General features: G+C 39.0%; 1 protein-coding gene across 2 annotated transcripts in view; it reads left to right on the forward strand.

Annotated features, from left to right (window-relative positions):
• The window catches only part of ITGB6 (integrin subunit beta 6), a 48,600-nt gene that overhangs the window by 23,496 nt on the left and 11,788 nt on the right, over window positions 1–13,316 (forward strand). For both annotated transcript variants that reach the window (XM_027678771.1, XM_027678769.1), the window contains 4 exons: window positions 5,238–5,327; window positions 9,991–10,125; window positions 10,309–10,726; window positions 11,188–11,410. In XM_027678771.1, the coding sequence (XP_027534572.1) occupies window positions 5,238–5,327; window positions 9,991–10,125; window positions 10,309–10,726; window positions 11,188–11,410 (866 nt within the window). The remainder of the gene's footprint in view (window positions 1–5,237; window positions 5,328–9,990; window positions 10,126–10,308; window positions 10,727–11,187; window positions 11,411–13,316) is intronic.

Raw genomic sequence — 13,316 nt, forward strand, 5'->3', positions numbered from 1 at the left:
TCTAGTACTAAGGATTGAATTCTGCAAGATATTTATGTATTAAAAATAACTAGGAAATCGTATACTGGAGGAAAGCTCTTCTGCTTAAGAAGTGCTTCTTCATGTATTGATTTTGACATTCTTAGGTAACTTTTAAATTGGATTTCAAGTTGAATCACACTAATCTTTTAAGTCAAGGATTGTCAAACTAAGCATTGCTAAACTTCAGTGTGATCATTGGGATTAGTCTTCTGTATTTTATAAGGCTAGAGAACAGTTGAGCCTTTTATAAGAAAAGAACACACTCTGAAACATACAGTTGTTTTCATGCTCAACTCTGAGATCTTGTTTTTTGGGGTTTTGGGTTTCTGGTTTTTTTGTTGGGGGGGTGTTGTGTTTTGGTTGATTGGTTGGTTGGTTGGTTGGCTGGTTGGGATTTTTTCCATTTTTCTTTTATTTCTATGATGCTTTTCAGTGAGACTAGTAGGAAACTAGCATCAAGATGAAAAGTGAAGAAGATAGTGGACAAAGTCCTCTTTCCTCGTATATTGGTCCTCATGACTACTGAAGGAAAACACTTCATTACAGAAATTTTGGACATTAGGACTAGCAGAATCCTCTTCAGTGAAGTCAATTTCCTGCTCTGTGAAGTCGTGTCATGAAAAATGGGAGTCAGGAGAGAGGGGAGAGCAGAGGAGCAGTGGTTACAGATATACAAAATCCATATTTTTAATAACTCAAATATAATTTATACCTGCAGCCCCATCAGTCATCTGTGCAGGCATCTGTTTTCAGCCTCCACAGTTACAAGCCCTCCCGCAGGCCTGGGCTACTTTTGACTCACTGGATGTTCCAGCTGTGAGCTGAGGCAAAGCTGCCAACAGCTGCTTCACTGTTCTTACAGTGAATGTGAGCAAAAACCGTCTAAGATAAAATAAGATGGGTATTGGCAATTCTTTTTTCTTTTTCTGTCCAGTCCTGCTCCAGGAAAGAAATTTTCACATGCTAACAGAAATTCTAGATTTGAGTTCAGTGTGGATAATAAGGGGTTTTGCGGCCTAAGCTTGGCCGCCTGGCCACGTACTGCTGCTGTGTGAAAGGGGACAAGCAGAGAGAAATTGTTCCTCCAAATTTATTCAGGTTGGTTGAGAGGGAGTCAACAAGGGTGATCCTGCTAATACAATAAGCTTGGCTTTCCAAAGGAAAAACCTTTGCAAAACATTCCTTATTAAAAAGAAAAGTACAGTAATGAGGAGAGAGGTAGCTCCTCTGGTGTGATTACCATATGGGAAAAAGGAAAGAAAGTGTAGGGGAAAAGAGAGAGCAGATGCATCCTTGAGGTACTCACCAGTATGATGGTTTTCTATTTCTGTCCTCTGTGTAAGCCAGGGAAGACTCCCCCAGTACTTCTGCAACTGATTCCAGTGGCAGAGTTGTTTAGAGTAAAACTAATGCTCCAGCTGTTTTACAAAATTGACAGAAGTCACAACTTTCATAAACTGATTCTCAGATTACAGCCTTGACAAGGGAGGAAACACACTGCATCTTGAAGCACTGACTCCCTGGCCTTTTTAAAGACTGTATTAAATACTGAACTGGATCATGAAAATTTAGATTGGTAACAGCAGAAGTCAATCTACAAATGCAGTGAGATTCTATAGTCCTTGCATAGTTTAATTAAAATTTTTACATTTAAAAAAATTTACTAAATTCCATTATTTCTCAACAATTTATTAATAGAGCCCCAGTTAATGAAAAGTGAAATATTTTTCTTGATTTTAATAGGTGCTGCATAAATAAGGGCAGTTCTAGGAAGGTAGTTTGGAAATATCTCTTTGATTTAAAGAGCCTTATTCTGTCCAAAGAAACTTTTTTCTTACTGATGGCATTGTATTTTTCCTTGGAAATTGCTAGTCGTCACCCTCAGAGATGGCCAACAACATTCTTATCAAGGTGTTTCTATTCCAGTATCCCTGTGTCTTATATCAGTATCAAGGTTACCGAGGGGCACCCTTTGTTCATGGTAACACTAAACAAAGGCTTATAGCTACAAAAAATGAAAGTCCTGGTTAACCCAACTAGGAAATGGTTTGTTCTCATTACTTTTTTTGTCAGAAAAAAAAAAGTACAACTATCTTCTATCTTGCAGGGTATAGAGTAATCCCACTGAATATATTCTCTCTGCTGCTTTCGTCTTTTAGTACTGCTTTCTTTCACTTCTTTGGATAGCTGTAGTTGTTATGGTATGCTTTTTGTCCTGTAGGTGACATGGAAAAGCAGTCAAAGCAAATACAAAAATCACATATAAGTGTCAGAGTGCAGTTTTTTCACAGTGCAATATACTTTCAAGGGTGCATGTAGGATTTGCAAACAGGGCAATAGTGCCATGTTTTCATCTGTGTGATGCAAATTTTGTAATATAAATGTAAATAACCAGTATCCACACTTAAGAATGTAAAAAGAATAAAACAAGGCAAGAGTTATTCTTGTGGTAAGGCCACTGCTCAGGTAGCCTGGAAGAGGTAGCAGAGGACCCTAAACCACTTGTCTTGGTGTTTCACTTTTTAAAGCTTCAGCAATGGAGATTCTGCAGCCTCCCTCTGAAAACCTTTCCAGTTATTCTTGGAGGTGGAAAGCCTCTCCCCAAATATCTCATCACAAATCTACTTGAACTCAGCATCTAATTATATCAGATCCCAATACTGACCATTGCTATTTATAATTCAGTTCTTAGGGACAAACATACATTAAAATTACTGTGAGGACTTAGAAAGCACCTCTTTAAATACACTTGATAGATTCCATTAGTCTTAAGTGCAGTGTTCAGACTGTCAAATACATGTTTTATACTTCTAGCCCTGTATAATCCCCAACAATTTAGCCCAAAATAATTCAGTCACGTAATATTGTTGATCCTCTTCAACTGAATTTTCACTTTACCCACTTACATGTATGTGTGTCATTATCTAACACACAATTATTATGGGTGGCACAAGCACAGAATACATATGCTTTTAACAGAGCTGGTGTTAGTTTTGATCCTTCCATGCATCCAAACAGCTACTGTACAGCAACTGCCAGAGATCATTTAGGTCTAACGCTCTCCCAGAGCACAAGAACTTCTGTGCACAAGAAGCAGTCATGTGGAAACATTTTTACAGCCACTCAAAATTAAATTCAAGAGAGGAGAAAAAATTCCTTACACTGAGCCCAGATAATTTGAGATGATTTATAAGAAGGATTTTTTTTTATTATCTTTTAAAATATATTCATGTATGTCTAACTTTTATCATCATTAGTCTCAGATGAGTCTTACCAAAGCAGCAGAGGATGTTTTTATCCTATAGAAGCCATTCACTCAAAAAGCATCTGTGACTATTGCAATAATAATTATATTTTGACATATCCTATTTTAACATAAAAGAAAACACCAGTCTTTAAGCTTTTATGAAGTAGTTGCTATTATTGTTGATATTATTTGTTTTCAAGCAGAATTCTTTAAAAATTTATTCAAACCTAGATAAGGGAAAGACTCTCTCTTTAATCCTGACTAAGCAGCACTTCTTTCAAAACAGAAATTACTCTTTTTTGGATTAATTATTTCTATTTATATCACAGAAGAATGCGGCTTGAAAATTGGAGTTTCATGCTGCATTGCATTGCTGAAAATTTAACTAAAAATACTCTAGTCTCCACACTTTAACAGAATTTTAAATTATTTTTATATATTTGGCATGACACTCTATTTATGATGAAAATTCTTCTTTCATTTACCAAGCTAAAAGTTAGACACGACCCCACTGAGGTCAAATATATAATTGTCCTATTTCCCTAACATAAATTAGAGTATCTCTATAAAATGGCACTTCACCTCTTAATGAATATTTGCCAAGAGTAAATTTCATTACATCCTTTGGATGTTTTACCATAGTAGAACCCCAAAAGCATCAATCTGCCTCACCTTGTTCATGGTTAAACAGAAATATTTGCTAAAAGGTAGGGTTTAACCAATGGACTGGAGATACGTGCTTAGCCTGGGCTTGAAACGTCATCCTTGTATCACCATGCAGAAAATTTTTGTTCAAAGAGGAAAGATCAAATGAAGTCTTCAGAGCGGTATATCCCTGCTGTTTGTTTTTGCATACCACAGATGAAAGAGGGCTATATTTTAAATTCCAGGTTTATCATCTTTTCTCACAAAAGGTCATGTGCAAAAAAGGTAGTTTCAATATTCCAGGAATCCTTGAGAGGGCACTAATCACAGGAGGAGTCAGGAATGAGAAGTCATCAGCTGTAACTTAAAATATAGTTAATCCCACTGATTAACAATAGCACTTTAGAAATCTAATGAATGATAACTATTCCGCACATAATATATAAAGTAATCACAGGGCTTTTGGAGATATGAAGTATAAGGAGGATATAAGAGTATCAAATTATCCATGTTATTAATAGTTCTCTGGATTTTTTTATTAAGAATAATAGCATTGATATGATATCATGCAAAAGAAAATTAATGCTACAATACGGTTTTTTTAATGATGAATACATTGTTTTCCAAAGTCATGGGTACAAGCAAGAGAAGTTCATGTCATTAACAATCAGGCAAAATAAATTTTAATTCAGCATATTTAAACTCTAGCTGCTAGGTGTCATGCTAGTGGCACAATGCGATTTAATGCAAAATGAAAAGAAAGCTTATCATCAAAATAAATTGCTAAATAGGTACTATAATATTAAAATAAATTTAACATACAATCCATCATAACCACAGACCACTAAGATACACCTGCAAGGACAGAAAAAGTGACTGTTGCTGAATGTAGAGTCCAAGACTCTTGAATCGTGCAGCAACAGTAGAGCAGATGAGTCTGTTTCTGGATATTTTTATTAGAGAAAAACAAAACTGTTGATAGAATATATCCTCCTTCTAAATCTGAAAAATTAGAGCTCAAAGAATACTATAGAATCAAACTTATAGAGGTGATTCAGCAATATATGTCCAATGAATTTTCAGTGAAACTAGCTCTTCTCCATAGGACTTTTTCATTAGGACATGTGTAATGGAGTCTGCAAGGATACTTGAAAATGTCACTGTCATTTATTTTAGCTGGCTTCAATGTATTTGGTTTTGTTGTGGGGGTATTGTGGAGGGTTTTTTGGATTTTGGTTTTTGGTTTTGGTTCGGGTTTTTTAGACACTAGCTCCTTGTCACCTAGGGGTTTTTTGTGCTTTAAAATAATTTTTTATGTTTTCAGAACTATGCAAAACTTATTCCTGGAGCTACTGTTGGACGACTACAGAAGGATTCTGGAAATATTCTCCAGTTGATCATTACTGCATATCAGGTAAGATGGTTATAATGCAGTCTTTTCCTTCATGTTTCTGTGTTCAAAATTGGCTTGCAATTTAGTAAAAACCAGTGTCTTTGATTCTTTTTATGCATTGATTACATCATTTTTTAATGCTAGGTGATGACCTTAACAGGAAAGGTTGTGTTCACCCAGAGGATTGAGGGAGCACAGAAACAAAATTCCTATAGCCATCTGTCATGCCTTGGTTTTGCTGGAATGCTGAATTTAAATCAGTGTCTCATCTGTCTTGCCTTCATCATAGTCTTTTATTTCACACCTACTCTTGAGCCTTCTTTAATATTCATGGCTCCCAGTTCTGCACCTGGACGGGGACTCAATTTCCTCCCAGTTGGTAGCTGCCACCAGAGCAGATATACAATTGCCTTGTGGGAATATCTAGGGGAAAAAAGCGTTATCCCATGCTCAGTGCTTTTCTCTGCTTTAGCAATTTGGTGCTGCCCCTGTGAGGCTGTTCTGAGGTTTTTAAAAAGGGGAACACAGGAGCCAACATGAGTTTGTTTAGATAATATCAAGACTTGAATGGGTTTGTTTAAGTAATACAAAGAAATACTGTAAAGATGTCAGGAACATAAACACAGCACTGCTCTTCAGAGCTTTGTTTGTAAAATGCATTCTGCGTGCCTGTTTCTCTTCTGTCAGGGGAATGTTCTTAGGCAGTTGTACAGGTCTTTACTCAGATATATTAATTTATATATGCGCTAATATACAACAGATTTCTCTCTTCTGTCTCAACCCATTTTTTTAAAAAACCTTCTTTACCAGTTGTCTGCAATGACAAACAACTCTTCACAAATAGCTTCTGCTTCTTTCCTTACTTTTTTTCCTGCTCTTCCTTCTATCACCTGAATGAGATAATCATCACTATGCAAAAATTATTTTGGTCTTGGTCAAAACCAAACCAGATTCTTATGACTCTTACAACTCTTATGAAAGTAATACAATTGGTGAGGTATGATTTTTTAAATAAGATACAAAGTACCAGAAGCTTCTCCATCCTATGGAAAATTATATATAAGGAAAGAGCTTCAGAGCTAGTCTTAGGAGTTTACAAATTGTAATAAATACCAGTGAGGGAATTTTTACATGAGGAAAGCGATTGCTAAACTTTGAGTGGCAACAGAATTTCACTTCTGGATTCCAACCTGCTGTTAAGTCACATCTGATTCCTATCAGGATTTCTCCAAGACGGCACTCTAACATATAGGCAGAGGTTCCTACATTTAACAGCTGAAATACCAATTTGTTTTCCAGTAAGTAATGGAAAAACACAAAAAAAATGTTCCAGGGCTATGTGCTGGTGCTGTAACATCAAGTGCAGAATGGTGCTTCACTGGAACATTGCTAATGTGGAGAGTGCATCCTTGCCTATTCCTCTTAGCATTTGCTTATGTTCCTATCGTCCATGACTTTTTTCCTGCTCTCATTTTTGAACCTGCTGATTTTTCAGCTTCTGTTGCCTTCTACGGCGAAAAGGACTTCAGTCACACTGTGTCAAGATACATTTTTCTTATTCCTATTTTAGCCTACTTCCTATGCTTTAAAATTTCATATAGTCCACTTTAGTTCTGCTGTTGCAGAATTTGGTGAATAAGAGCTCTGCATTCACCTTATCTTAATGTCTATATGATTTCATAATATTTTATCACTAAAACATCTTCCACCCACAGTCCAATCTTCTCAATTGTCCAATCTCAAATTGGACAATCCCAGCCTTTTAAGTCTCTCTTTGGCCACTCCATCCTCTTGGTGACTTTATCTGACTGTATCTTTATGCTCCCTGACTCCAACGAGTGTTTCTTGACATGTGGAGACCACAAGAGCTTGCAGTACACAATACAGGGCACGCTAATATTTATACAAAGACAAAATTATGCCCTCTGTCTTGTTCTCAGCCTCCTTGCTCATATACTTAGGACATTGTTGGCTTTTTAGCTGCTGCATGCTTTGAGATGACCAGCTCTCAGAGCTGTCAGTGGTGATCACGGTGCAGCTCCTGAGCTGTTTCAGCTGATCCTGTTTTCACCCATCCCGTGGGCATGGTTTGGAGGGAGCTCCAAGCTCTGTGCTTGCTCCACTCGAGGAGCAGCAGGGAGGTGACTGCAGAAAGGGTGGTTCTGCCTTTGGGCCGTAACTTGTCGCATCCTCATCCAGGTACAGCATGTCCAGACAGTTCACCAGAGCGGTACATAGGTTCTTAAAATCCCACACACATTTCAACATGTAAAATGTGTACAAGTAGCAACATGTCACACTCAAAATTTCCCTAAGTCCATCTTATTACACATAACCTTAAAGATTAAAAATCTTATTGCTTCAAGATTGAAAATCTTCCAAGCACGAAACACAAAACCCACCTTATTTGATGTAAGCGAAGATACATAATTTTGAGTTTTTCACTGTGAGGGGGGAAATGAAGGTAGACCTACAGTTAAAAATCATGTGCAAACCCAAAGATCTAATGCCACTTCTGTCAGACACTTTTCATGATACTCTCAGCAATGTAATTCAATGTCGTGTGTCTCTGTTTCTTTACTCACACAAAAGGAATAAATAACTCTTTGTCCCCCTGGGTAGAGTTAGATTAAATCTTTTAACACTTTTAAAGTGTTTTCGAGTGTTTGCTTGCTGTGCAAACACAAGGTTTGCTAATGTCATTCACAATGTGTTGCCATCTAGAATCTTCAGAGACGAAGTAAGAAAGTTAAGAAAGTCTGAGCTGTCAAAATATTTGTTACAAGGAGTTCTCATGTTCTTTCCAAGTATGATTCATTTTCTTCTGTAAGCATATTTCTGCCTGTTTTGTTTAGCATTGAATTCCACATAACTTTGTATTGCAAAGCTATGGCTAAAATGCATTGTGACAGATAGCAGGCCGTTTGTTTAAAGCCATTCCAAGATTTTAAAATTTCAGAAAAATTCCACTTGTTGCTTTTTTTCCCCCAGTGTTTGATCCTTTCATTTGCAAGAAAATGAGACCAAAGAAATAGTATATTAGAAAAGACAGGTAACAAAAGGGCACAAGTAGGTAACACTGTTTTGTCTGTTCTTTCATTCAGAAAATTTTTTGAACCATAAATGTTTCCCTGTGAATGGCTTGAAGCTCACTAAACTGTCTGCTATCTGTCCTCAAACTACGGTCAGGCAGCTCAGTAAATTTAAAACATCATTAGAAGTGCTCACAGATACTGAGATACAAAAAATTCAAATTTGTCACAGTTTATGTGGTCATTTTCGGTGGCATAAGGTGTCCAATCTGACCCCTCACAATAGCAAGGCACATTCAAATGACCCAATACAGACTTCAGAATTCAAAGTATTACGATTTGGTGTTCAGCAGCATTTAATTTTCTTTCACAGTTGCACTCTGTTTGAGCCTTGAAGTTTTGCAGCTGGTGGAAGAGGAACTATTGGTGATATCTCCTGTAACATCAGCACATACCAACAGTTACAGTTTTATCTAGATGTTTATATTTGGTCCCTTCGTGAGAGCCCACCTATTGCAAACAAATTATTATTTATGACTTTCTGCATTGTTTCAATAGCGACATAAGCACCTATCTCTAAAACAAATGTCAAGGGAAATTTGGACATATCTAAAGCTACCAACATTACCAACCTGATGCCCAGGGCACAGTTTTACGACCCTAAGACAAATTTCCAGGGAATCCAGGATATGTACAAAGGACAAAGAGTTGTTGTCTATGCAGGTTTATACCTATTCTACTTTTACTTTGATTTACTCCACCAGACCTTTACTCCAGTGAGTCATCCTGATACCTTTAGTAGAATGACTCACTGAAGTAAGGTCAGCAAGCTCCTCATGTTCTGACTGAAGGGCAGGGGGTATTTTGTAAGCAATTAGGCTTGCATGAGCACAAAGTCAAGTCAGTGCAGCAGCTGCTGAGGTGCTTCTGAAAAATTTCCATTTACTGGATCCACAGGCCAATGAAATCATAGGGAATTTCCCCATTGTCTGTGATAGGCTTTGGATTTAGGCTGTGTAAGCAAAGTTGCTGTAAAATATTTTAAGGACTTAAAATACAAAAACCTAGTATGAGCAAGTTCAGGAAGAAAGTTTGTGAATTGCGAAACGAAAGTTTGACTGAACAAATTGATTTAAGAAATGAGAATGTTGTTAATACAGCTTGAAATAGCGTATACAGCTTATGAAGCAGGAATTTCCGTCGGGAGAAGAAAGGAAGGGAGGGAACAATATTGACACAGCCTGGCTAATCAGGAAAAGCCCAGAGCTAGCAATGCAATCAGGGACACAAATCCACACCTCAGTAAGACCAGACCTAAAGGAAAACCTGTATCAGTCAGCAGAGTGATGAAAGATGATTTAATAAAACATTGAATTTGTTCTCCTGCAAGGGCAGGAAATAAGCCCCGTGATAGCGGATATTAAACTGATGCCACCATTGCTTTCCAGTGAAAGCCAGGCCTATCGGCATTTGCTTTGTTTTGCTTGTTCCCTGTTTTTCTTGCAATAGAGAGGTCTGTAAACAAAGTGCCAAAGCATGGGTTTACTTCTGTGTAAGTTGGGATAAGTTACAGTCCACATTACACAGATGCAGAACATTGGCAGAGTTTGGCAGTGTTATCACTCCATTCATCTCACTTTTTTTCCTTGAAGGAGCTGAGGTCTGAGGTGGAGTTGGAGATCCTGGGAGAGACGGAAGGGCTCAATCTCTCCTTCACAGCCGTTTGTAACAATGGGACCATTTTTCCACATCAGAAGAAATGCTCTCGTGTGAAAGTGGGAGATACAGTAAGTAAAGAACAAATTCTCAAAAGACATCAAGTCTAGAGAATTCAGGACACCAAGGCAGAGAGTTTTCTCTTTATTAAATAATATTCCTCCAAAAAAGTTACCAAAAAACTGGCAGTAGCTATTACTCTGTCCTGACTACCCTGTGCTCCACCTCCTAACAGCCTCGATTCTCTCTTCCAGGTCTCTTTCAATGTGACTGTAAGTCTCCCCTCTTGTGAAAAAAACAGAAGGCATATCATGATAAAACCTGTGGGGCTCAGTGACATGCTGGAAATGGAAATACATCCCCTGTGCAGCTGCAACTGTCAGGCAAAGGCCGAGATGAACAGCCCAAAATGCAACCAAGGGAAAGGATCGTTCGAGTGTGGGGTGTGCATCTGCAGCCCGGGGTATGTGGGGCCGCATTGTGAGTGCGACGAGAGCTCCCTGGGCACCAGTTCCTGCAAGGGCTCTGCCGGTCAGAGCTCCTGCAGTGGGAGAGGCGACTGCTACTGCGGGCAATGCGTGTGCCACCCGTCCCCATACGGAAAGGTGTATGGGCCTCACTGCGAGTGTGATGACTTCTCCTGTGGGAGGCACAGAGGGCTTCAGTGTGGAGGTATGGTCCCTTGGTGCTATTTTTAGTGTCTGCATTTAGAGCTTTATTGACTCATCCTTAGCTGTGAGCTTGTGAATTTGTATTTTCATCATATATTCAGTTGCAATCAATTCTGTATAAAGTGTAATTTACTATTTCTGAATGGTCTTTAGACTTAAAACAGTTTTTTCCTGGGCTATACCATTATAAATCAGAAGTATTTACTCATTAGGTTGTGCACTGTCAGGAGACAAGGTCTGTGTGGAGGACTCCAGTAAAGAGAATGGAGCTGCACTGGCTTACAGCCAGTCTAAACAAAAATTTGATCCTCTGGCTTAAAACTGAAAATACTGGGAGAGAAAGATGTTTGGAAGAAAGGTTAGAGAGGGAAAAATATTTTCTATTAAGGAGAATTATTTTAAAGGTCATAATTGAGATTCTTATTAAGAGACTGATCTGAAGCACAATAAATGTTTTTCCAGGCAATGGTGACTGTGATTGTGGGGAATGCAAGTGCCACAGTGGATGGACTGGTGAATACTGTAATTGCACAACTGACACCAGCGCCTGCATTGCTGAGGATGGGACACTGTGCAGTGGGAGAGGAGAATGCATCTGTGGGACATGTGCTTGCACCCATCCAGGGACTTCAGGCCAAACATGTGAAAAATGCCCTCTCTGCGGTGACCCTTGCAGTTCCAGATGGTAATGTGCTGGTTTTACATCTCTGATGTTTGTATCATCCAGGAATCTATTTGCTATACTGCCTCAGCAGTATGTTTACTGCTGTGTCTGTAAATTGGATTTACAGACCAGAAACCAATAGCTTCTTTGCCCTTTGAGAGGGGTAGTCATAATTCATATTTCAACCATTCATGAGCACTACTCTCATATAAAAGGACTTTAGGAAAACAATTAAATCACCTTCAAGCAGCACAGGTAAAACTTCACAGTTCCACTGCTGTCCCTGGCTGTCCAACTAATCAGAACGGTGATCTTATATGACATCAGCCAAAAACAGACGAACTTCCTTCCAGTGCATAGTACAAAATAAAAATGTCCCAGCGTATCTGCTACAGCCAAAATGAGGACTTGCAGAAAAAATTGGCATTTGTATTACCATTCTCATGCATGTGAATGAATAAGGTAATGTTGTCCACTCAAGCTTTACACATCTGCAAATTCATAGTCCAAATTCAGTTAAGCTTGGCTGAATTAAAAAGGTGCAAGTATGATAAACTAGGTAATAGTCTGGGGATGAATTAGTGGGTAGCTGTATGTCATGTGTAAGTTGATGATAAATTGATTGTAAATGGTGAAATGTCTTCTGTCCACTGAGCATACAAAATTTATGTAGCTTTCCTGCTGTGATGGGAGTTGAATGCTATGGTGCATAACAGGAAAATCAACCAAAAATACTCAGGTTGTGAAGTTGACCACTCTAAGTCCACCATCGCTCATGCTTGTATTAAATGAGTTCTTGCAGGGCTACAGTCCAAACTGGGCAGTCTTCAGTAGAAATTTAAGCTAGAAGTTGAATTAGGCTTCACAGAACATGTTATTAATGACCCCAGCTTTGCCTTCTGAGTGATGAGCAGTTTCAGCTGCATGTTTCATGATGATGTCCTGTCTCCTTATCTAGAGTTGAGTCCCATTTCTCTTCCATACCAGCTCTCTGCCACTGCATTTTCATACCTGTCATTGCAGTCTCTACTGTATCTAAGTGAGAAGCTATTCCATGGCATGTGATTAAATCATGAATCTGTTTGTTACTGCTAAATTTGACCTACAAAAGTAAGCCTCTCAGTATGTTCAAAGCTGTAAGCAAAGAGAACTTCTGCATGCAACTGCTCTAAACACGAAGGACGGGGCTGCTGCTTTGCTCTGCCTTATTTGGCAGAGAATAAGAAATATAAAGTTACATGATAGGCATTACATTATCCCGCTTAAACATGCATATTGTATGCAATGTTAGATCTTTTCTCTCTACTTCAGTGTCTTCTTGTGCTGAAACGCAGGGCACAAAAAGCCAGAAGAGAGAGAATATTGGGAATACCTGGGTAGGGTAACCAAGAGAGCTGAAAGACCAGGTCAGAGAGGGTGGGGATCGATGGCTAGGCAGCTGAGAAAGAAAGTGTGTTGTAAAAGAAACATGGCAAATATGACAAAACCAACAACACTGAATTTGTCTCCATGAGATACAGGCTATCCCATTACCTGCTCACTTTACTATTCACTATATACAGGGCAAGCGATAAGGTCATCTCCATCCCCTGAAGATAAACTCAGCAGCCTCAGCATATTCCCATGGATATATATAACGCAGTGCAACAGAACACAGCCACTGTTTTCCCTTCCCTTCCCTTCCCTTCCCTTCCCTTCCCTTCCCTTCCCTTCCCTTCCCTTCCCTTCCCTTCCCTTCCCTTCCCTTCCCTTCCCTTCCCTTCCCTTCCCTTCCCTTCCCTTCCCTTCCCTTCCCTTCCCTTCCCTTCCCTTCCCTTCCCTTCCCTTCCCTTCCCTTCCCTTCCCTTCCCTTCCCTTCCCTTCCCTTCCCTTCCCTTCCCTTCCCTTCCCTTCCCTTCCCTTCCCTTCCCTTCCCTTCCCTTCCCTT

The sequence above is a fragment of the Neopelma chrysocephalum genome, unplaced genomic scaffold (genome assembly GCF_003984885.1).
Source record: "Neopelma chrysocephalum unplaced genomic scaffold, ASM398488v2 Primary Assembly neopelma1_44, whole genome shotgun sequence".
NCBI lineage: Eukaryota > Metazoa > Chordata > Aves > Passeriformes > Pipridae > Neopelma > Neopelma chrysocephalum.